The sequence below is a fragment of the Oncorhynchus kisutch genome, linkage group LG27 (genome assembly GCF_002021735.2).
Source record: "Oncorhynchus kisutch isolate 150728-3 linkage group LG27, Okis_V2, whole genome shotgun sequence".
Classification (NCBI taxonomy): Eukaryota; Metazoa; Chordata; class Actinopteri; order Salmoniformes; family Salmonidae; genus Oncorhynchus; species Oncorhynchus kisutch.
In genome coordinates this window covers 14,315,311-14,338,151 of record NC_034200.2, presented here as the reverse complement: position 1 = coordinate 14,338,151, position 22,841 = coordinate 14,315,311, and the positions used below count along the sequence as shown (strand labels likewise).

Below are 22,841 nucleotides of genomic sequence, written 5' to 3'. Positions count from 1 at the left end.
TGTTAACATTTAATTATAACCTTAAGGTGTCAATGGATTGCTGCCACATTTCTATGAATGAAAAGAAGTGGACAATTCAAGTGTTTGTTCTTGATGACAAAATCCCATCCCTGTTTCTCTTCCAGATGAAGCCAAGTTCCTGAACAAGCCCAGGGGTCCCATGGAGGTGGCGCCTGCCCTCAGCGGGGACCTGGAGTTGAACTGCGAGGTGTCGTCTGCAAGCGGGGTGGTGGTGTGGAGGAAGGATCAGACACTGGTCACTGAGGACCAAAGAACCACCGTCGTCTCCAAAGGGACACAGAGGAGACTGGTCATCAAGAATGCCAAGAAGAGTGACGAGGGACACTACTCCTGCGAGACAGTCGAGGACAAAGTCACATTCCAGGTCAAGATCAAAGGTAAGAGAGAAGGGAATGTCTGCCGAGCACAATGGACCAATAGTATCATTGCATTTCAGTTTGTTTAATAACCTAGGCAAACCTTCAGAATCCCAGACTGCCTATGCAAATATTGTTCCTGTTTTTAGTGTTCAACCCTAAAATAAATGTTTCTGATTTTACTGTGCCATTCCATGATTGTTCCCACAGAAGCCCAACAGGCAGTCTTCTACAACAAGGAGTCTGTACAGAAGGAGGTGAAAGCTACTCTCTCCCAGAAAGCCACTCTGAGCTGTGAGGTGTCCGACCCCAAGACGGAGGTGAAATGGTACAAGGGCGGCAAGCTGCTGACTTCCACTGAGACAGTCTCCACGGAGACAAAGGGCAGGAGTCGTCTGTTGGTAGTAGACAAAATTGAGAAGAAGGATGCTGGAGAATACACCTGTGAGGCTAGAGCAGAGAAGCTGGTCTATAAAATACATGTTTCAGGTAATATTCTCACTATCTATTGTCTGCTTTTGACAAAGGTTGCTGGAGTGGTTGTTCATGTGCCAGTCGTTCAAATGTAGAACATTTTCCCTCTCAGTCCTTGGAGATGGTTTGGAAAATGTACATTAGAATTGCTTCCGCTCTGCTCGTTATCTTAGAAATGTATGGCTGTTTTGTTAGTTTCAATATGTTATAATTGAGAATGAAATCGGTGAGTTTATCAGATTGATCATGGTTTGTAGATTTGGGCTTCGAAGTTGTTTCATTGGGTGAATATCAAGGCTTCTCAGGACACTTCAATGGCGCGCTGTCTCTGTCTCTGTCTCTGTCTCTGCAATATTAGAGTTATAGGTGGTTGACATGCTGAACTATCAGTCAATGCTACCCATGTCAATCAATCATTCAATCAATCAATCAAATGTATTTATAAAGCCCTTTTTACATCAGCAGATGTCACAAAGTGCTTATACAGAAACCCAGCCTAGAATTCAGAGGTTGAGACAGCAGATGTGGAAGGGAGAGAGAGAGAGAGAGAGAGAGAGGAGAGAGGAGGAGAGGGGACAAGGTAGCACATCCGGTGAACAGGTCAGGGTTCAAAGGCTGCAGACACAACAGCAGAAACTGGATCAGCAGCATGACCATGTGGACTGAGTAACGGGACTGCCAGGAGTCATCAGGTCAGGTAGTCCTGAGGCATGGTCCTAGGGCACAGGTCCTCCGGGAAGGGAGAGAAAGAGAGAGACAGATGTCCAGAGTCATGATCATGTTTTTAGTGTTTAAACATTTGTGATGCAACTTTGCACCTCCATGATTGTTCCCTTAGAAACCCAACAGTCTGCATTCACCAACAAGGAGTTCGTACAGGAGGTGAAAGCTACTCTTTCCCAGAAAGCCACTCTGAGCTGTGAGGTGTCTGATACCAAGACAGAGGTGAAATGGTACAAGGATGGCAAGCTGCTGACTTCCAGTAAGACAGTCTCCATGGAGACAAAGGGCAAGACTCGTCAGCTGGTAATAGAGAAGGTGGAGAAGAAGGATGCTGGAGAGTACACCTGTGAGGTTGGAGTGGAGAAACTGGTCTATAAGATTCAGGTGACAGGTAAGGAGGATCTACTCGCTGTCTGGTCTGCTTTTGCTGGAATGGTTGTCTGATATGCACATTTGACATGTTTATCTTAGGAAAATATAACTGTTTTATATTTATCTCTCCTCTGGGAAGCGTTGGCAAATGTACTGTTAAATTACATTTAGATTTAGTCTCAGTCAGAAACCAATGCCTATTTTGTTGTTGCCTTAGTGTTAAAATTGCAATTTTAGGATTAGTTGATTTTATCAGACAAGGTGGTATGATCTTAATTTGATCACCCTGTTGCAGGACAACTTTACTGCAATACAGGAAATGTGAAACTTGTAGTGTATTTGAATTTAAAAAATGCTTTTAAAGTTTGTCATTTCCTCTTTGACATTTCAGACTTGATTTTGCCTTATGAAAAATGTAGCACCCCCTACAAACAATTCCCATTTACTGTTGCTGCAGGATTATCTTCCTGCTGTAGCAAACTGGCAAAAATCCTACACCTGTATTTGGCGCATCAAGGTTGTTTCTTTGCTTGATATGGCTCTGGTTGTTTTGACTTCTGGCTTGCTATTGTTGCTTATTGGGACGTCTCACTGGTCTCTGTCCCTTTTGGGGCTGTGTGTCTATTCCCATTCTATATTTGAATTGCTAATGGTTGATTTACAGAAGCCCAGGCTGTCTTCACCAACAAGGACTCTGTACAGAAGGAGGTGAAAGCTACTCTCTCCCAGAAAGCCACTCTGAGCTGTGAGGTGTCTGATACCAAGACGGAGGTGAAATGGTACAAGGATGGCAAGCTGCTGACTTCCAGTAAGACAGTCTCCATGGAGACAAAGGGCAAGACTCGTCAGCTGGTGATAGAGAAGGTGGAGAAGAAGGATGCTGGAGAGTACACCTGTGAGGTTGGAGCGGAGAAACTGGTTTATAAGATTCAGGTGGCAGGTATGGATGTTTTGCAACTATTGGATTTACTGTCCGTCTATCGTCTGCTATAGGGCTTATAGTGGGAGGGATGGTTGTCCATATGCCTGTCCTACAGATATTTATCCAATAAAACTTGTGTTTGACAAAGGTTATTTCATTTGTTGAGTTGTCTTCCCAAGTTGATGTCTCCTGCAATCTGTGTCGCTGCTCTAGCTCATATTATGTCTGAAAAAGTCTGTTTCCATGCTTGTTGCATAGTTTGTTTGTCTCCGTATCATGTTAGAATTCTTGACTCCCGGTGTACGTTCTGTAGTTCATTGTCCCCATGGTCTGTACAGGACAGTAAGGGATGTGTCCTGTGTTTGGTGTTGATACTGTTTGACCCCAAATGAAACATTTCTGCCATTTTGCCCCTCAATGATTGTTCCATCAGAAGCACAACAGGCTGCCTTCACCAACAAGGACTCTGTACAGAAAGAGGTGAAAGCTACTCTCTCCCAGAAAGCCACTCTGAGCTGTGAGGTGTCTGATACCAAGGCAGAGGTGAAATGGTACAAGGATGGCAAGCTGCTGACTTCCAGTAAGACAGTCTCCATGGAGACAAAGGGCAAGACTCGTCAGTTGGTGATAGAGAAGGTGGAGAAGAAGGATGGTGGAGAGTACACCTGTGAGGTGGGAACAGAAAAGCTGGCCTACAAGATACACGTGACTGGAGGTAAGGAGGAGTTATTTTTTAGTTACATGCCCTCTGATGCCATTTAGGCTTTGGTTGATGGAATGGTTGCCCATTTGTTTGTCCTACGAATTCAAGTTGCATTATTCTTATTTCAAGAAGAGATTTACAGTACCTAGGTCTGAGGAGATGTTATGGGGCAGACACAGTTACATTTTCAGTTCTGTTTTTATCTTACAAACTTACAGCTCTTTTGTTATTTTCAAAGTGTAATTGGGACCATAGAATTTGTAAGTTCTATCTTACAAACAGAAAGGTTTGGGGAGTTTTTTAATTGGTTGTTTTGATTCCTCACAACAATGTCCTTTTAATAGTGTGTCTTGTTTGACTGATGTTGCTCATGGGGATATCTGAGTGCTCTGTTTCCTTGTTTGTTGTTCTGGTGTGTGTGTCCGTCTCCATAAAACATTTGAATTTCCGATGGTTGACTTTGGAAGGCGGCTCAATGTCCAATCCCGTATTTGTCCAGTCTACAGATATGGTTCCTGTTTTGATGTTATATTGAGTGGAAGGTTTTTCATTTCCATCATATCCTTCAATGGTTCCTCCTTCAGAAACTCAAGCTGCCTTCTACAACAAGGAGTCTGTACAGAAGGAGGTGAAAGCTACTCTCTCCCAGAAAGCCACTCTGACCTGTGAGGTGTCTGATACCAAGACAGAGGTGAAATGGTACAAGGATGGCAAGCTGCTGACTTCCAGTAAGACAGTCTCCATGGAGACAAAGGGCAAGACTCGTCAACTGGTGATAGAGAAGGTGGAGAAGAAGGATGCTGGAGAGTACACCTGTGAGGTTGGAGCGGAGAAACTGGCCTTCAGGATTCATACGGCAGGTAAGGACATGTAAATCCGCTGTCTATTATTGTTCCCCAGAAGGCTTTAGAGGCTAAATAGTTGTCAATATACACTGAGTGTACAAAACATTAGGAACACCTGCTCTTTCCATGACGTAGACTGACCAGGTGAATCCAGGTGAAATCTATGATCCCTTATTGATGTCACTTCAATCAGTGTAGATGAAGGGGAGGAGACATGTTAAAGAAGGATTTCTAAGCCTTGAGACAACTGAGACATGGATTGTGTATGTGTGCCATTCAGAGGTTGAATGGACAAAACAAAATATTTAAGTGCCTTTGATTGGGGTATGGTGGTAGGTGCCAGACGCACCGGTTTAAGTGTGTCAAGAACAGCAACGCTGCTGGGTTTTTCCACGCTCAACAGTTTCCTGTGTGTATCAAGAATGGTCCACCACCCAAAGGACATCCAGCCGACTTGACACAACTGTGGGAAGCCTTGGAGTCAACAATGGGCCAGCATCCCTATGGAACGCATTGAGGCTGTTCTGAGGGCAAAAGTGGGTGCAACTCAATATTAGGAAGGTGTTCCTAATGTTTTGTACACTCAGTGTATGTGTTCTCTACATTGCCTATAAATGTTTTTCCTAAAGAAAAGAGATCTTATACTGTTGTGTTGTTTGATTGTCTTGAAATGTATTTTTTGCTTCATTGTCTTCCACTTTAGAAACGCAGATGGTTAATTGTATCTCTTTATGTCCCCCAGGTCTGTTGTGTGTAAGATATGGTATCTGGTTTGGTTGTTGGGATTATTTGACATTGAATGTAATGTTTCTGGTACTGCCATGCATCTCCATGATTGTTTTCTCAGAAACTCAAGCGGCTTTCTCCAACAAGGAGTCTGTACAGAAGGAGGTGAAAGCTACTCTCTCCCAGAAAGCCACTCTGAGCTGTGAGGTGTCTGATACCAAGACGGAGGTGAAATGGTACAAGGATGGCAAGCTGCTGACTTCCAGTAAGACAGTCCAGATGGAAACTGAGGGCAAGACTCGTCAGCTGGTGATAGAGAAGGTGGAGAAGAAGGATGCTGGAGAGTACACCTGTGAGGTTGGAGCAGAGAAACTGGCCTTCAGGATACAGGTGGCAGGTATGGATGATATGAAAGCTGGTTGTCCAGATTGATATCTCTCTCAAGGCTTTGGATGTTGAATGGCCCCCCCCCCCCCAAAAAAAAGTTATAAACATAAGCCGATGTTCCCTGAATGTCTGTTTTTGTTGTAGATTTCTGTCTCTCGGTTGCATATTTGTGTCTATCTAAAACTATATTTGAATTGCTGGTTATTGACTCCCAGTCCCATGTATATCCCATGTAGAGATATGCGTCCTGTATTTTTTGTGTTCTACCCTAAATGAAGGGTTTCTAATATTACTGTGCCATTTCATGATTTCTCCTTCAGAGACTACCTTCTCCAACAAGGAGTCTGTACAGAAGGAGGTGAAAGCTACTCTCTCCCAGAAAGCCACTCTGAGCTGTGAGGTGTCTGATACCGAGACAGAGGTGAAATGGTACAAGGATGGCAAGCTGCTGACTTCCAGTAAGACAGTCTCCATGGAGACAAAGGGCAAGACTCGTCAGCTGGTGATAGAGAAGGTGGAGAAGAAGGATGCTGGAGAGTACACCTGTGAGGTTGGAGCGGAGAATTTGGCCTTCAGGATAGAGGTGGCAGGTAGGATGTCATTGACTTTCAACAATGTTTGTTGTACCCAAATGTCTTTGCTATCACCTCTATACTAACAAGTCTTCTCTTTTGTTTCTAGAATCCTCTGCCAAGTTTAAAAAAACGTCAGTGAAGAGTGCATGCAGTGTTCAAGCAAGTGAGAAGATTGTTTTGACCACTGAGTTGACTTCGGAGAGTGCCAGCGTTAAGTGGTTCAGGGACGGTGTGGAGTTGAAGGAGAGCTCTAAGTATGACATGAAGAGAGAGGGACATTCTCGTACCCTGATTGTGAAGTCCACTGAAGTCAAAGACAGTGGCACCTACTCTTGCCACACTGCTGACGACAAGCTTGAGTTCAAAGTTCAAGTCAAAGGTTAGTTTGCTTTTCATTCGTCAGAACAAATGATTGACGGGCTAGTGTTGTATGTTTCTGTGAGCATAGTCAATACCTATGAAGATCCTACATATTCCATTTAGCTATTGAAATGCTGGCCATGTTTCCCTTCAGACTCACCGCTGAAGTTTGTGGTGCAGTTGCAGCCTGTAGTCACAGAGCTGGGTGGTACACTGACACTGACCTGTGAAATGAACCGAGCCTTAGGGGACGTGCTCTGGCGCCACAACAGCTGTGAGGTCAAACCCGGCGGCAGGTTCTGTGTCAGCACTGTTGGTCCCAAGCGGGTCCTTACTGTGACAGGAATGGCAAAAGAGGACGAGGGAGAATACAGCTGTGAATGCAAAGATGATAAGACCTCTGCCAATGTCTCCACCAAAGGTAGCTGAGGCTTTGTTTTCATTCGATTTACAACTTGGTACCTGACTAATACAAGATGAACTGTAGTTACAGACATATACAAGATACAGCATACAGTAGTTACAGACATACAGTCAAACGCACTAGATGTTAAGCCATTCATTTCCATATTAACCCATTTTCTGTGTTCCTGAGTCTAATTATGTCTCCAAGTAATCTATTATTTTCTGTCCTTTTCAGCACCCAGACTGGTGAAGCTGACTTCCAAGCTGAGCAACGTCGCTGCTGTGGAGGGGAAGGAGGCCATCTTCAAGTGTAGTGTCACCCCAGCTGACGTCAACGTGAAATGGTTCTGCAACAACGTGCCCATCACTGCAGGGCCCAAATATAAGATTGAGCATGGGGGCACCAGCCACTCCCTCACCGTCACCTCAGTCAGTCAGGATGATGCTCAAGAGATCAGCATTGATGCAGAGGGCAAAACCTGCAGTGCTACCCTCCAAGTGCAACGTAAGAACCAACCTCCATTCGCTTTAAAGGTGTACTATGGAGAAATAGCTCCTGTTTGCTAAAATTCGAATAGTTTGCCGAATTTCAGTTTTTTGTGACCAAAAGAGCAAGTATAGTGTAGAGAATAATTTTACCATCTAAATCACTGTGAAATATCTTTTCCATAACCAAAAATATAGTATATTCAACTGTTTGAAGCTGGTGTACAAAACCAGAAGTAAAAGATGCAAAAGCTAAACTTAAGAACGAGAAGCATATAAACGGAACAGATGTACTGCTTCTTGGACTTGCTTTCAATGAGAATCTATAATGCACATTTCTATGTGAATTTGGTCAGGTTGCCCAAAAAGTTACATATTGCACTTACGATATAAAAAATATGCACATTTCCCATGGATATGCTTCTGTTCTGTAAAATCCTCTGATTGTTTTCATTGATTGATATACAATTACAGCCATTGTTTACAAAAAATGTAGAAGGGCTACAGTTTTCGGAAAGGAGTTCTAATATCTGTGTTTTCTTTGTGCCCTGACAGTGGAGCCGGTGATGTTCAAGAAGAAGCTGGAGAATGTGATGGCGGTGGAGGAACAGAAGGAGGTGAAGCTGGAGGTAGAGCTGAGTAAGCCCTCTAAAGAGGTCAGGTGGATGAAGAACAGCGTGGTGCTACAACCTGGAGGCAACATGGAGATCAGGGTGGACGGAGCCAAGCAGACCCTGGTCTTTAAGAGTGTGACTACGGCCGACCGTGGTTACTACTCCTGTGAGACCCTGGACGACAAGACCCAGGCCAAACTCACAGTGGATGGTAAGTAAGAATGGTGTCCTATTTACAGCTGTGGTAGTTTTATGGTTATGTAGAGTATCTACAGAAACTATTCACACCCCTTGACTTTTTTCACATTTTATTGTGTTACAGCCTGCATTTGAAATGTATTAGATTTTGGTCACTGGCCTACACACAATACCCTGTAATGTAATATATATATATATTGACAAATTAATTAAAAATTATTTAATTAAAAATTAAAAGCTGAAATGTTTTGAGTCAATAAGTATTCAACCCCTTTGATATGGTAAGAATCTGTCACATAAGTTGCATGGACTCACTATGTGTGGGGCAGGGTAGCCTAGTGGTTAGAGCGTTGGACTAGTAACCGGAAGGTTGCAAGTTCAAACCCCCGAGCTGACAAGGTACAAATCTGTCATTCTGCTCTCATTGACAATAAGAATTTGTTCTTAACTGACTTGCGTAGTTAAATAAAGGTAAATAAATGTGTGCAATAAAAGTGTTTAAAACCACTTTAGAATAGGGGGCAGTATTTTCATGTCTGGATGAAAAGCGTGCCCAAAGTAAACTGCCTGCTACTCAGGCCCAGAAGCTAGGATATGCATGTAATTGGTAGATTTGGATAGAAAACACTCTAAAGTTTCAAAACTGTTAAAATAATGTCTGAGTGTAACAGAACGTATTTGGCAGGCGAAACCCCGAGATCAAACCATCCAGGAATTTTTTTGTGTTTTCTATGGGAAACTAGATTTATGAGGCGCCTGTTTACAGTTCCTATGGCTTCCAGCGGAACGTCTAGCCGAAACAGGTTTGATTTTTGAATGACTACATCTCTAGCTCACACATACAGTACAGTTACCTGTATGGTCCCTCAGTCAAACAGTGAATTTCAAACACAGATTCAACCACAAAGACCAGGGAGGTTTTACAATCCTTCGTAAAGGGCACCTATTGGTAGATGTGTAAAATGTAAAAAAGCAGACATTGAATATATCCATCTGAGCGTGGTAAAGTTATTATTTATGCTTTGGATGGTGTATCAATACACCCAATCACGACAAAGATACAGCCGTCCTTCCTAACTCAGTTACCGGAGAGGAAGGAAACCGCTCAAGGATTTCACCATTAGGCCAGTAACTGTGATAGAAAAAAAACCGTGGAACCGTGGAACCACAAACAAGATCCCACAAAAACCCAGTGGGAAAAGGCTGCCTAAATATGATCCCCAATCAGAGACAACGATAAACAGCTGCCTCTGATTGGGAACCATACCAGGCCAACATAGACATATAATAACCTAGATAACCCACCCTAGTCACAACCCGACCTAACCAACATAGAGAATAAAAGGCTCTCTATGGTCAGGGTGTGACATCGTGTGACATAAAACACAACCTTTCTTTCCTTACATTTATGACTGACACGTTCTGACCTTAGTTCTTTTGTTATGTCTTTGTTTTAGTATGGTCAGGGCGTGAGTTGGGTGGGTTGTCTATGTTAGTTTTTCTATGAGTTGGTATTTTTGTGTTTGGCCTGGTATGGTTCTCAATCAGAGGCAGCTGTCAATCGTTGTCCCTGATTGAGAACCATACTTAGGCAGCCTGTTTTCACCTTTGAGTTGCGGGTGATTATTTTCTGTGTCTGTGTGTTTCACACGGAACTGTTTCGGTTTTTGTTATTTCACGTTGTTATTTTTGTATTTTTCTGTGTTCTACTAAAAGTATCATGAACACTTACCACGCTGCGCATTGGTCCTCCGATCCTTCCTACTACTCCTCGTCAGGGGAGGAAGAAGACCATTACAATGACAGTGTTATTTATCGTTATTTAGCGTTTATCAATTGAAATAGAATATTGATCTTAAAACCTGTACCTATCATGGATCTTGGAGATCTGGGAAAATGCACTGTAAGTGTAACTATGCCAACGTAACATTTCATTATGTTTCACCGGTAAAACAGTTCCCATGGGGACACAAATCCAAAATAATGTAGGCCTATCCCACTGCAAAATCGAATGCTTCTAAACGAGGGTCAACTATAGGCCTACTGTCATTAACGTATACTTGTTGGATGCGCATTGATGTCTAGCTGTAGGCTAGTTGTCTAGTGATATTGTTGACCATCATCAGGTGATGCAGTAAAGAAAACAAATATGAATAGAAAATAATAATGCTAAATAAATGGTCTACTACTACAGGAGAATGGAGAACACACCTGTGAAACAAAGCAATGAGTGCTCTGAACAGCTGAGCTGACTGACCACAGCAAACAATGATACATCAACGGATAAAGCTAATGCATTGGAATAAAGGCATAGGCAAAAAAAAAATCTCGCGGATGCATGGCAAACAAATGGCGAAAACAAGGAAGTTTTTCAATCTTTTTGTATCCAAATACGGCTTTAAACTTCTTCACAACAGTATCTCGGACCTGCCTGGTGTGTTCCTTGTTCTTCATGATGCTCTCTGCGCTTTTAACGGACCTCTGAGACTATCACAGTGCAGGTGCATTTATACGGAGACTTGATTACACACAGGTGGATTGTATTTATCATCATTAGTCATTTAGGTCAACATTGGATCATTCAGAGATCCTCACTGAACTTTTGGAGAGAGTTTGCTGCACTGAAAGTAAAGGGGCTGAATAATTTTGCATGCCCAATTTTTCAGTTTTTGATTTGTTAAAAAAGTTTGAAATATCCAATAAATGTCGTTCCACTTCATGATTGTGTCCCACAAAAAAATACAGTTTTATATCTTTATGTTTGAAGCCTGAAATGTGGCAAAAGGTCGCAAAGTTCAAGGGGGCCGAATACTTTCGCAAGGCACTGTACTCTTATAATCTCCACCCGGCACAGCCATAAGAGGACTGGTCACCCCTTAGAACCTCCTTCCTCTCTAGGTTTCTTCCTTGGTTCCTGCCTTTCTAGGGAGTTTTTCCTTGCCACTATGCTTCTACTGTACATCTGCATTGATTGCTTTTGGGGGTTTTAGGCTGGGTATCTGCTGATGTAAAAAAAAAGGGGCTTTATAAATGCATGATTTATTAACATGTATCGACTCAGGGGGTTAAACACATTTTAGAATTTTTATTCCACTTTGACATTATAGAGTATTTTAGTAGATTGTTGACAAAAGAATGACAATTAAATCCCTTTCAATCCCACAAAAGAATGACAATTAAATCCCTTTTAATCCCACAACAAAATGTGGAAAATGTCAAGGGGCGTGAATACTTTGATGGCACTGTACAGTATACAGTAACTAGCCCCTATTGAGTATAGTAACAGTATTCTTTAATATTACATGTAGTTTGATAGAACATTTGACCCCCACCCAGATACTCAGACTATTTATATCTACAGTTTCAGTGCCAAGAAGAGATGTACAGGACACTTACTGATGATGCTGTGTAACCTATAATTCTATGCATATTCCAGCACACCTAAACGTTCCCTCTGTCTGTGTTTCCCAGTGAAGAAGATTGAGGTGGTGAACGGCCTGCTGCCGGAGGTCAAGGCCCATGAGAAGGAGACAGTGACCCTTGAGGTGGAGCTCAGCCAGGCTGACGTGGAGGGCTCCTGGACCAGGGACAGCGTCAAGCTCAAGGCAGGGTCCAACTGCCGCATCACGGCCCTGGGAAAGAAGCACGCCCTCACACTATCCCAAATTAAGATGGAGGACGCAGGGACAATTGCCTTCCAAGCAGAGGGAGTCAAAACATCTGCCAAACTCATTGTTACAGGTAGGTTATATCCATTTTCGACAAACAGTAAACTATTCATCGAGTTGAGTGCTAATTGAAGTGGCAGCTGTTATTTGAAGGTTGTGCTTATTGGTGTTGGGGTTTATATAGAACCTGCGGCTATGATCTCTAAACCCATGGGGGATGTCAAAGCCCCAGAGAAGGAGAAGGCTACGCTTGAGTGTGAGGTGTCCAGAACTAACGCTGAGGTCAAGTGGTTCAAGGTGAGAAAACATATTCCTGTAAATCATGGAACTGTAGTTATGAAAATTGAGAAAGTGTTCAATGTCAGCTATTTTATTTGTATAATTGTGTATACAATTAAATCATTTTTACTAAAAGACCACTGTTTCTTAGGGTGACATGGAACTGAAACCAGGAAAGAACTTTCGCATCCACTCCCAGGGGCGCACACGCAGCCTGCTAATCCACAAATGTTCCCAAGAGGATGAGGGCACATACGTCTGCCAAACGTCTGATGACAACACATCAGCTAAACTCACTATTCACGGTATGAGTCCCCGCATGTTATTCACATGATACAATACACTGTATATTATGCAATCCAATGATACTGATTGTGTAATAAAATCTAATTATGTATTAGGCTTGTCAAGGATAGTTGTACAGTACTTTGTTGTACAGGTAGTTAAAAATAGTGCGTGTCACTCTTTGAAATAACAGACCTTCTTCTTACCAGATACGGTGGGGTCCGATCTTATTGACAGACTTGATAAAGATGAGCAAAATTGACTGTATAAAATAAATCATTTAAATATTAAGCTATATTGTATGCTCCAAAAAAATGAAATTCTATTAATTTATACGAATACAATTGCTTAGAGAAATTGATTTTGTTTAGCAAGTGATTAAAACAAATCTCATAAAGGTGGGGGTCAAAATGATTGACACCCCTTTTTTCACTAACTGTCAATGCCTCACCGTGCGATGATAACGTCACGGTAGCTTGTTCAAAATTGTTTCCATGAGAATACATTGACAGGGATCTTAGACACATTCCTCCATGCAGAATCCTTAAAAAAAAAGGATATCAAGGACCTAGAAGGATTCTGTACGTAGGAATGGTCTACGATCCCTTACAATTGAGAAATAATGTGACTAAACTGAATACAAAGAAGAACAAACTAGTGTGTCTAAGGAATGCGGATGACTCAACACTATACACGTCAGCTACTACAGTGACTGAAATTGCGCAAGTTGAGGTGTCTAAACTGCTTGGAGTAACCCTGGATTGTAAAACTGTCATGGTCAAAACATGTTGATATAGCAGTAGCTTAGATAGGGAGAAGTCTGTCCATAATAAAGCACTGCTCTGCCTTCTTAACAACACTATCAACAAGGCAGGTCCTACAGGCCATAATTTTGTCGCACTTGGCACCTGCCACAGAGGGACCTCGGAAAATTACAATTGGCTCAGAACAGGGCAGCACTGCTGGACCTGAGATGTACACAGAGATCTAACATTGATTAATATGCATGTCAATCTCTCATGGCTCAAAAGCGGAGGAGAGATTGACTTCATCAATACTTGTTTTTGTAAGCAGTGTTGACAAGCTGAATGCACCGAGCTGTCAGTTTAAACTATTAACACACAGCTCGGACACCCATGCATACCCCCCAAGACATGTCACCAAAGGTCTCGTCACAATCCTCCAGTCCAGAACAGACTATGGGAGGTGCACATTCCTACATAACGCAATGACTACATGGAACTCTATTTCACATCAGGTAACTGATGCAAGCAGTAGAATCAGATTTAAAAAAAAACGGATAAAAAATATGCCTTATGCAACAGCGGAGACTGTGAAGAGACACACACACAGGTACAGACACACGCATACGCACACACTCGCTAGCACACTCACTCTACACACACGTACAGTATATTGTAATATTGGTGTATGGTGGTATTATACATTTTGTATTGTAGATATGTAGTGGTGAAATAATGTTATATGATGTACTATTTCAGTTATTTTGTTTTATGTGTGATAAGTGCCTTAATGTGTTTGGACCCCAGGAAGAGTAGCTGCTGCCTTGGCAACAGCTAATGGGGATCCCTAATAAATACAAATCCAATGTGTTCTTCAACTCATTAAAAGGCTCAGTGCTGTTATCCTTGCAAGGTGAGGTATTGAAAACACGTGTCAATAATTTTGACCTCTAACTTTTTGCCTTAAAATATATATTACTTGTTAAACAAAATCTCTTTGTCTGAGCAATTCTATTAGTATAAAATAATATAACTTTCCCATTTTTTTTCAGGCTCCAATATAGCACAGTATTTCAATTATTTATTTTATACAGTCATTTTTGCTAATCTTTATCAAGGGTGTGAATAATTTCAGACCCCACTCTACAGCTAAAAATCTATGTAAAAGAACGGCCATATTCCATTCAGCATTAGATACGTTGAAGACTTTCTAATGTCTCTTTTTATTGTCTCTTGTGCTTCTCTCTCTCCACAGCCCGAGACATTAAAATAGTGAAGAGGCTTGAGGACGTGGAGGTGATGGAGAAGGAGAGCGCTTCGTTCTTCTGTGAGATCTCTCACGATGAAGTGGACTGCCAGTGGTTCAAAGGCGACACCAAACTCAAAGTCGGTGACAACATCAAGATGAGACAAGAGGGTGAGGAGAATACACACATTTGCCATACTTTCCAAATACATGTTTAGATGTCCATATTTGTGATAAACACTCATACGTTTTAGTAATACACCATTTTTGAATTATTATCATTGATCAATCAGGACAAATGTACTATTTCAGTGTTTTAACATTCGGTACTGTTCTTATAAGTTGCCTTCTTTCAATTAAAGGTAAAATCTATGTGCTGCTGTTTAAGTCGGTGACCCCAGAAGACATTGCTGAGATTAAATTCACAGCTGAAAAGGCCTCTTCAACAGCCAAACTGACAGTGAAAGGTAAAGTCTATTTCCAGCATGCTCTCCCTATAGCATGGTATTTATGGCATGATATGCTAAGCAACATAGGATATAATAACATATTCAGGTCAGCACATCACAACATACGGTACGTAACAAATTCAACGAATTCACAAGCACTCGTTAAACATGCCAATGGTGAATGCAGTTCCCGATCCATAACTCAAACCTGAAAAATATTATGTCAACTGATCCAGTTAGTCAATTGCTCAGCCAGTCAGACTGTCCTCTGTGTCTTCAGAGTTATTTCCCTGAGGTTTATTTTGGTTCAGCAGCCAAACGTCTGTGGGGATGATACTGCATTGGCCTCTTTTAGACTGGAATATTGGTGTTTTGTATCCCCGGCCAGAGTGCTACATCCTTAACGATTTGTAGTGGTTTCCCTGGGAATCCATGGTCTTTCTTTGACGCATGGCTGCTATACATCCTCTGGGGAACCTGAACCACAGAACCTAGATCCTAGGGTGACCCGACTACCCTCGGGAACTGTCTCTCGTGTTGTTCATGGCGATCCCTCTGTACCAGGCCAGGAATGAGAAGGCCATGCAGTTGGCTATCTGAGCCCCTCAGGATGTTGGAGTTGATGGAAGAAGGCACACGATAAATCACTGTTCCTTGGGAGAGCCTGTGGATGTGAATTGCACAGGGAGATGTGGAGTTGTTTTCTTTGGCGTACTGACCCCTGTTGAGTACTTTCTGTTCCCTGTCTTAGTTTAGTGCTACTTACTGCTTTGATGTGTGGTAGTGTTTTGATATGTTTCTTTGGTACTGCTAAGTATGGCTTCCTTGTATTGATACGGTTGTTATTGTTACTGTAGAGCTCCCTGTCCAGTTTGTGAAGAAGCTCAGGGATAAGTTAGCCTTGTATACACACCGTGGGTTCTTGGAATGCCAAGTGTCCCGGACCAGCGCCAAGGTCAAGTGGTACAAGAACAAGAAGGAGATCAAGCCCAGCAAGAAGCACGAGATCAGCAGCGAGGGTATATACCGCAAACTCACCATAAACGACGTGGGCTCGGATGATGAGGATACTTACACCTGTGACGCCATCGACGACAAGACATCCTGTAAACTTCTTGTGGAAGGTAACAGGAGAAAATCCAGGACCGTGTCTATTGTAAACATGTAAGACTTTTCTATGAAGTGTATTTTTATAAAGTATTGACGTGGCTTTATCAAAATATACTTCCGAATCTCTTTTAGCACATATCAATACTTCAGGACACAGGACTACCAGTCAATGAGTGAATGGAAATAGCACTCTTAACAGATCCCTAAAGAGTGCAATTAAGAGTGATTTTTACCTCAAGTATGACCTAAACACTCTGTCTGTGGTCCATCTAGAGCAGGCCATCAGCGTCGTACGGGAGCTAAGTGCCGTGGAAGTGACCGAGCCCTTTGCCGCCTTCTTCGAGGTGGAGATCAACATCGACTCAGTCAAGCCCCCCAAGTGGACCCTGAATGGTGTGGCCGTGCAGGAGAGCGCTGACGTGGAGATGGAGAAGGAGGGCTCCATGCACCGCCTCACCTTCAAGAAGACCAAGGCCTCCATGACAGGACCTGTCCAGTTCATGGCTGGCAAGAGCAAGTCTGTGGCCCAGCTTACTGTCAAAGGTCAGAGGCTTCTTCTTAAACAGAGCATGGAACCAAATGGTTATGTCAGACTACCATGTTCTCAGTGGGTATAGCTGGTTGAAATGACGTTCTCATAACCAGTGGGTTAGGAGCATGCTATATTACTTGCCTATGATCAGACCTGTTTGTTCTCCTTATTCTCTCAACTACAGAGCGTCCTCTTGAGGTGGTAGAGCCCATTAAAGATGTGACAGTCAAGGAGAAGGGCTCAGCCACTCTGAGCTGCAAGTTCTCCGCCACACCCAAAGAGGTGAGCTGGTTCAAAGGGCAAACCCTCCTGGATGCTTCAGACAAGTACAGCCTGAAACAGGACGCTGTGAGGGCTCAGCTGACCATCCAGAAGCTGACTGGGGAAGACACCGGGGAGTACCGCTGTCAGTCGGCTGCTGCCGAGACCAAAGCCACTCTCACTGTAGAGGGTACGTTTTGTATCAGATGTTGGTGTTGATTTGACTTCAATGCTGATTGCTTTGCTGAGCGTTGATGGTTCAAATGAGATGTGTGCTGTGGGTTATTGCAGTTCGGAAAGTGGAGATCACCAAACACCTGGTGGACACAGAGGTGGATGAGGACAGTGATGCAGTGTTCATTTGTGAGATCAACTACACTGATGAGGAGGTGCAATGGCTACTCAATGAAAAAGCACTCTTCTCCAACGAGGTCAACACCATCACACACGTGGGCAAAGTGCACACGCTCACACTCAAGAATCTGGCACCTGAGGATGGGGGCACCATCATCTTCAAGGTCAGGGAAATCAAGGAGGGTGTGACCCTAAAAGTCAAAGGTAAAGACTCATGAGCTAATTTGGTCCAGGTGAAAATACTGTAGTGTAGAAGTGGGACTAAAGAATATGTTAAACATCTTTAACTGGTGGTTGTGATCTCCATTTGCATTCCTCCAGAGAAGCGTGCAGTGTTCCTCAAGTCTCTGGATGACGTGGTGGGAGAGGTGAAAGGTATGATCACCCTGGCGTGTGAGGCCTCCAAGCCCAGGGTCTCCCCCGCCTGGAGGAAAGATGGTACGCTCCTGACCACTGACTCTAAGTATGAGGTCCTGCACACAGGCAAGTCCCTGGGTCTGATCATCAAGGATGTTACCAAGGAAGACGCAGGGGAGTACAGCTGCGACCTGGGTACTGAGCTTTCCAAGTCAAAGGTCACTGTGAGGGGTGTGTATGACAAAGCTGCATAACTTGCAAACAAATTAATATAGTGTGCTGAGGCAGCAATTGTGTCATCATGTCTTTGAAAGAAAAACTCCTCTCTCCTCCCTTTATGTAGACCTGAGCATAGGTATCACCAAGCAGTTGAAGTCCGTGGAGGCGATGGAGGGAGAGACATGTAGCTTTCAGTGTATTCTGTCACGGGAAAGCACTGACGAGTGTTCCTGGACCTTGAATGGCCAGACCGTGGCTAACGGAGGACGCTTCCAGGTCTCCAGTACAGGTCGCAAGTACATGCTGGTTATCAAGGATGTGACGCCAGCCGATGCTGGTGAGGTGGTCTTCAACATCAAGAACCTGAACTCCAAGACTACCTTAGCTGTTGAAGGTCAGACATCTTTACCAGTTGAGGTTCTAACATCAATCTGCATGGGTTTTACCGTTCATGGTTTTGAGACTTTGATCAACTGATCCCTGAGGTTATCGCAAAGTTGGGTATGTAGACCATTGAGAGAAAACATATCACATTTCTGAGTTTGTTTGTTGCATGTGATTGAAAGGAAATTGAGCCACCCTCAGAATTAAAACACATAATTGTGACTTGTTCCAGGCAAAGCTCAATCTGTATCACGGGAGCTGCAGAGCATTAGTGTAGTCTCAGGGGAGGATGCTGTGTTCATCTGTGAGGTCACACAGACCAGGGCCACCGTCCAGTGGGCCAAAGATGGGAAGGACATCAGGAAGAGTGAGAAGTATGAGATCAGTAAAGAGGAGAGGGTCATGAAGTTGACCGTCCACAGTGTCACTGTTCAGGACTCTGGGGAATATAGCTGTGAGGTCATCGGAGGGGCCACTACCAAGGCCAAGCTGGAGATCAAAGGTAAGTCTGACCAGTTCCCTTCACAGACACCTTCAATTGTTTAACGGTTGTTGATTACAGGATATTCATGTATCATTGACCACGAACTACCACTTTTAAACTGTGACTGCTTTTTAATGTTAAATAACAAACAAAAAATGTTTCCTCTCCGACCTCAATGCTCTCTGCTGGGCTCCTACCTGGATGTACCTTTCCTCAGAGCCAGTCCACAAGTTTACCAAGGAGCTGAAGGACAGCGAGGTGGAGGAGGAGGGCTCAGTGACCCTGCAGTGTGAGACGGCCCAGCCTGCCTCCAAGGCCGCCTGGTCCAAGGAGGGCGTGGAGCTGAAGGACGGGGGACGCTATGAGATGAGTCAGAAGGAGACCGTCCTCACACTCACTATCAAACAGCTGGAGGAGAAAGACAGCGGCACTTACACCTGTGACGTGGGCACTGCCACGATGATGGCGAAGGTGACAGTCAAAGGTAAGACCTTGGTCTCTGTACAGTGTAGATCTTTTCTTTATCGTGCTTACAATTACTATGAGATCACCAAACAGTTTATAGTGAATTGATATTACCTTCGACTGAAATTGCTGTATGGTTTTCCACATTCATACTGTATGTTGATAACTTTTTTTAATGTAGTAGTTACAGACACTGAAAATAGAAGATTTGCTGACATGTTGACTGCAGTGCACAGCATCTAGTAAGATTGACTCTCCTGCTTGTCTTCTTGAACAGACAACATTCATACGATGCAACTGCATTGACTGAGCATTATTCATGTCCCTTTGTTTTGCCTTACTATATGCTGAATGTTTTAACATTTGGGAGATCATTCCTTCCTATTGTCTAGTCCTATTCTGGTTGGTGGACAGGACACACATTATGCTCAGAACAGCATGTGCCCTTGTCTCTGCTTTCCGTCATGGTCTAAGATCTGTTTCATCCAGGTCAGACCGTGTTCATAGTGGAGCCACCCCAGGACGTTGAGTGTTTCAAGGGGGACCTGCCCTATCTGGCGCAGTGGTATCTAGACCAAATCCCTCTGCAGCCCACCCCCCTCAATGAGATCCAGGTATCTGAGGGGGGTTTCTACTCTCTCACCGTGAGCGAGCTGACACCTATGGACTCAGGCACCGTCTATGTGGTGATTGGGGATAAGAGAGCGTATGCTTCGCTAATGGTCAAAGGTAACTCCCATGGCCGGGGCCATGGTTCGAATTATATGGAGGCTAGAAGGGGCTGGGCACTCTCATAACAATCCTGCCCCACCCCATCCTATCTAGCAGATCTATAGCTGTAGTAGATACCAGAGATGGAAGTGCATCACTGCATTTTCCCTCTTCTTTAGTTTCTCTGAAATTGAAATGATACTTGCTTGACTTTTAACGTTCATCTAGACTTGTCGTTGCAGTGTGCATTGTCAAATGCACAATTTATGCAATATCACAAGTGACCACAGCTGGTGCCCTCGATACCTGTGGCACCATTCATACCATCAGATCTCAGGCTTCATCAATAACAGGCCGACTACACCGCTCGCCTCGCATGCACGAGCGTTGCAAAATATATTTAGAAATCTATATTATTAAATTATTGCACCTACACTGCTCGCGCGTGCCAACGAGTGTCTGATTTGCCAAGGGCTAAAATATAAGTCAGTTCTATTTCTGACGCAGATTGCACTGCAAGTTCTGCCTCTCCCATCTACTCATCGGTTTATAGAAGCAGGTACCCACGTGCCATCTCCTCAATGGTTATACCCACGTGAGTGACTGAAGACGAACGAGGTCTGTGGCGGTAATGCACCTAATTTATGAAAGTTGCCAATCACAATATAAAGTCAAGAGATGAAAAAGCCTGGAAGGATGAGAGATGACTAGAAATGACTCGGTTGACCATTTTATGTGTGGATTAATTGGTGGAGTAGAGGACCTTGTGCATTTCAGGTAAAATAACAACTCAATGTTTATATCCCAGGACAAATTAGCTAGCAACAGCAAGCTAGCTAAATAGGACAAATTAGCTAGCAAGTGCAAGCTAGCTAGATAAATTGCCATAAATGTTTAATGCTTTTCGACCTGTCCCCAAATTAATATAATTGGTTCTGAGTTTGTTTTGATATTTTAACCTGCGTGTCGTGATTGCGTTTGGTGTGGGGGGACAAAATACATTTATGCACACGATGGCGCACGCGCGCAGCCAGTTTGGGTTCCGTGTAAGTGCATCGATGACTTCGTCCCCACAGTGACCATATGTACATATCCCAACCAGAAGCCATGGATTACAGGCAACATCCCTACCGAGCTAAATGCTAAAGCTGCCGCTTTCAACGAGAGGGACATCAATCCGGATGCTTATAAGAAATCCCGCTATGCCCTCAGACAAACCATCAAACAGGCAAAGTGTCAAAACAGGACAAAGAATGAATCATACTACACCGGCTCGGACGCTTGTCGGATGTGGCAGGGCTTGCAAACTATTACGGACTACAAAGCTGCCCAGTGACGCAAGCCTACCAGATGGGCTAAATGCCTTTTATTCTCGCTTCGAAGGCAAGCAACACTGAAGCATGCATGAGGGCACCAGCTGTTTCAGACAACTGTGTGATCACACTCTCCATAGCTGATGTGAGCAAGACCTTTAAACAGGTCAACATTCACAAGGTCGCGGGGCCAGACGGATTACCAGGATGTGTACTCAGAGCATGTGCGGACCAATTGGCAAGTGCCTTCACTGACATTTTCAAACTCTTCCTGACCGAGTCTGTAATACCTACGTGTTTCAAGCAGACCACCATAGTCCCTCTGCCCAAGAAAGTGAAGGTAAACTGCCTAAATGACTACCGCCCCGTAGCACTCATGTCGGTGGCCATGAAGGGCTTTGAAAGGCTGGTCATGGCTCAAATCAACACCATCATCCCGAAACCCTAGACTCACTCCAATTTGCATACCGCCTCAACAGATCCACAGATTACTCAATCTCAATCGCACTCCACACTGCCCTTTCCCACCTGGACAAAAGGAACACCTATGTGAGAATGCTGTTAATTGACTACAGCTCAGCATTCAACACCATAGCGCCCTCAAAGCTCATCACTAAGCTAAGGGCCCTGGGACTAAACACCTCCCTCTGCAACTGGATCCTGGACTTCCTGACGGGCCGCCCCAGGTGGTAAGGGTAGGCAGCAACACATCTGCCACACTGATCCTCAACAAGCGGGCCCCTCAGGGGTGCGTGCTTAGTCCCCTCCTGTACTCCCTGTTCTCACACGACTGAGTGGCCAAGCAAAACTCCAACACCATCATTAAGTTTCCTGACAACACAACGGTGGTAGGCCTGATCACCTTCATATGGAGAAGGTCAGAGACCTGGCAGTGTGGTGCTAAGAAAAAAACAGAGATGATCTTGGACTACAGGAAAAGGATGGCCGAACAGGCTCCCATTCACATCGACATGGCTGTAGTGGAGCGGGTCGAGAGTTTTAAGTTCCTTGGTGTCCTCATCACCAACAAACTATCATGGTCCAAACACAACAGGAAAGTTGTGAAGAGGGCACGACCATGCCTTTTCCCCCTCAGGAGACTGAAAAGATTTGGCCCCCAGATCCTCAAAAAGTTCTCCAGCTGCACCATCCTGACCAGTTGCATCACCGCCTGGTATGGCAACTGCCTTCCAGTACATCACTGGAGCCAAGCTTCCTGCCATCCAGGACCTATATACTAGGCGGTGTCAGAGGAAGGCCCATAAAATTGTCAAAGACTCCAGTCACCAAAGTCATAGACTGTTCTCTCTGCTACCGCACTGCAAGCGGTACCGGAGCGCCACGTCTAGGTCCAAAAGGCTCCTTAACACCTTTTACCCACAAGCCATAAGACCGCAGTACAATGAATTAAATGCCCCCCCTTGTTTTTACACTGCTGCTACTCGCTGTTTGTTATCTTATTTTCACTTGACCCCTACCTACATGTACAAATTACCTCAACTAACCTGTACCCCTGCACATTGACTTGGTATATAGTCTCGTTATTGTTATTTTATTGTGTTACTTTTTATAAAAAAATGTACTTTCATTTATTTCATAAATATTTTCTTAACACTATTTCTTGAACTGCATTGTTGGTTAAGGACTTGTAAGTAAGCATTTCACAGGAAGGTCTACACCTGTTGTATTCGGGGCAAATCAAATTGGATTTGAAGTCACTCTGCTGTGTTAGCATGTAGGCTCGGTTTTATATCCAAGGTAATGAGTATGCTTCTATTGTGTCCTGGGAAATACTGCAGGGTCATCAACTAAGA

The 22,841-nt window shown here is 43.8% G+C and overlaps 1 protein-coding gene across 14 annotated transcripts in view; it reads left to right on the top strand.

Annotated features, from left to right (window-relative positions):
* Positions 1-22,841, top strand: part of obscnb (obscurin, cytoskeletal calmodulin and titin-interacting RhoGEF b) — a 102,590-nt gene that overhangs the window by 23,478 nt on the left and 56,271 nt on the right. For 11 of the 14 annotated variants that reach the window (XM_031806454.1, XM_031806444.1, XM_031806446.1 and 8 more), the window contains exons 9-33: positions 126-398; positions 588-866; positions 1,690-1,965; positions 2,611-2,886; positions 3,302-3,583; positions 4,156-4,431; positions 5,264-5,539; positions 5,850-6,119; positions 6,211-6,483; positions 6,619-6,885; positions 7,105-7,374; positions 7,911-8,180; positions 11,639-11,908; positions 12,020-12,132; positions 12,266-12,419; positions 14,398-14,559; positions 14,751-14,855; positions 15,695-15,961; positions 16,221-16,490; positions 16,664-16,930; positions 17,032-17,298; positions 17,416-17,682; positions 17,795-18,064; positions 18,287-18,556; positions 18,756-19,022. In XM_031806454.1, coding sequence (XP_031662314.1) covers positions 126-398; positions 588-866; positions 1,690-1,965; positions 2,611-2,886; positions 3,302-3,583; positions 4,156-4,431; positions 5,264-5,539; positions 5,850-6,119; positions 6,211-6,483; positions 6,619-6,885; positions 7,105-7,374; positions 7,911-8,180; positions 11,639-11,908; positions 12,020-12,132; positions 12,266-12,419; positions 14,398-14,559; positions 14,751-14,855; positions 15,695-15,961; positions 16,221-16,490; positions 16,664-16,930; positions 17,032-17,298; positions 17,416-17,682; positions 17,795-18,064; positions 18,287-18,556; positions 18,756-19,022 — 6,237 coding nt within the window. The remainder of the gene's footprint in view (positions 1-125; positions 399-587; positions 867-1,689; positions 1,966-2,610; positions 2,887-3,301; positions 3,584-4,155; positions 4,432-5,263; positions 5,540-5,849; positions 6,120-6,210; positions 6,484-6,618; positions 6,886-7,104; positions 7,375-7,910; positions 8,181-11,638; positions 11,909-12,019; positions 12,133-12,265; positions 12,420-14,397; positions 14,560-14,750; positions 14,856-15,694; positions 15,962-16,220; positions 16,491-16,663; positions 16,931-17,031; positions 17,299-17,415; positions 17,683-17,794; positions 18,065-18,286; positions 18,557-18,755; positions 19,023-22,841) is intronic. The other 3 variants (XM_031806443.1, XM_031806451.1, XM_031806453.1) reach the window with 3 other exon arrangements.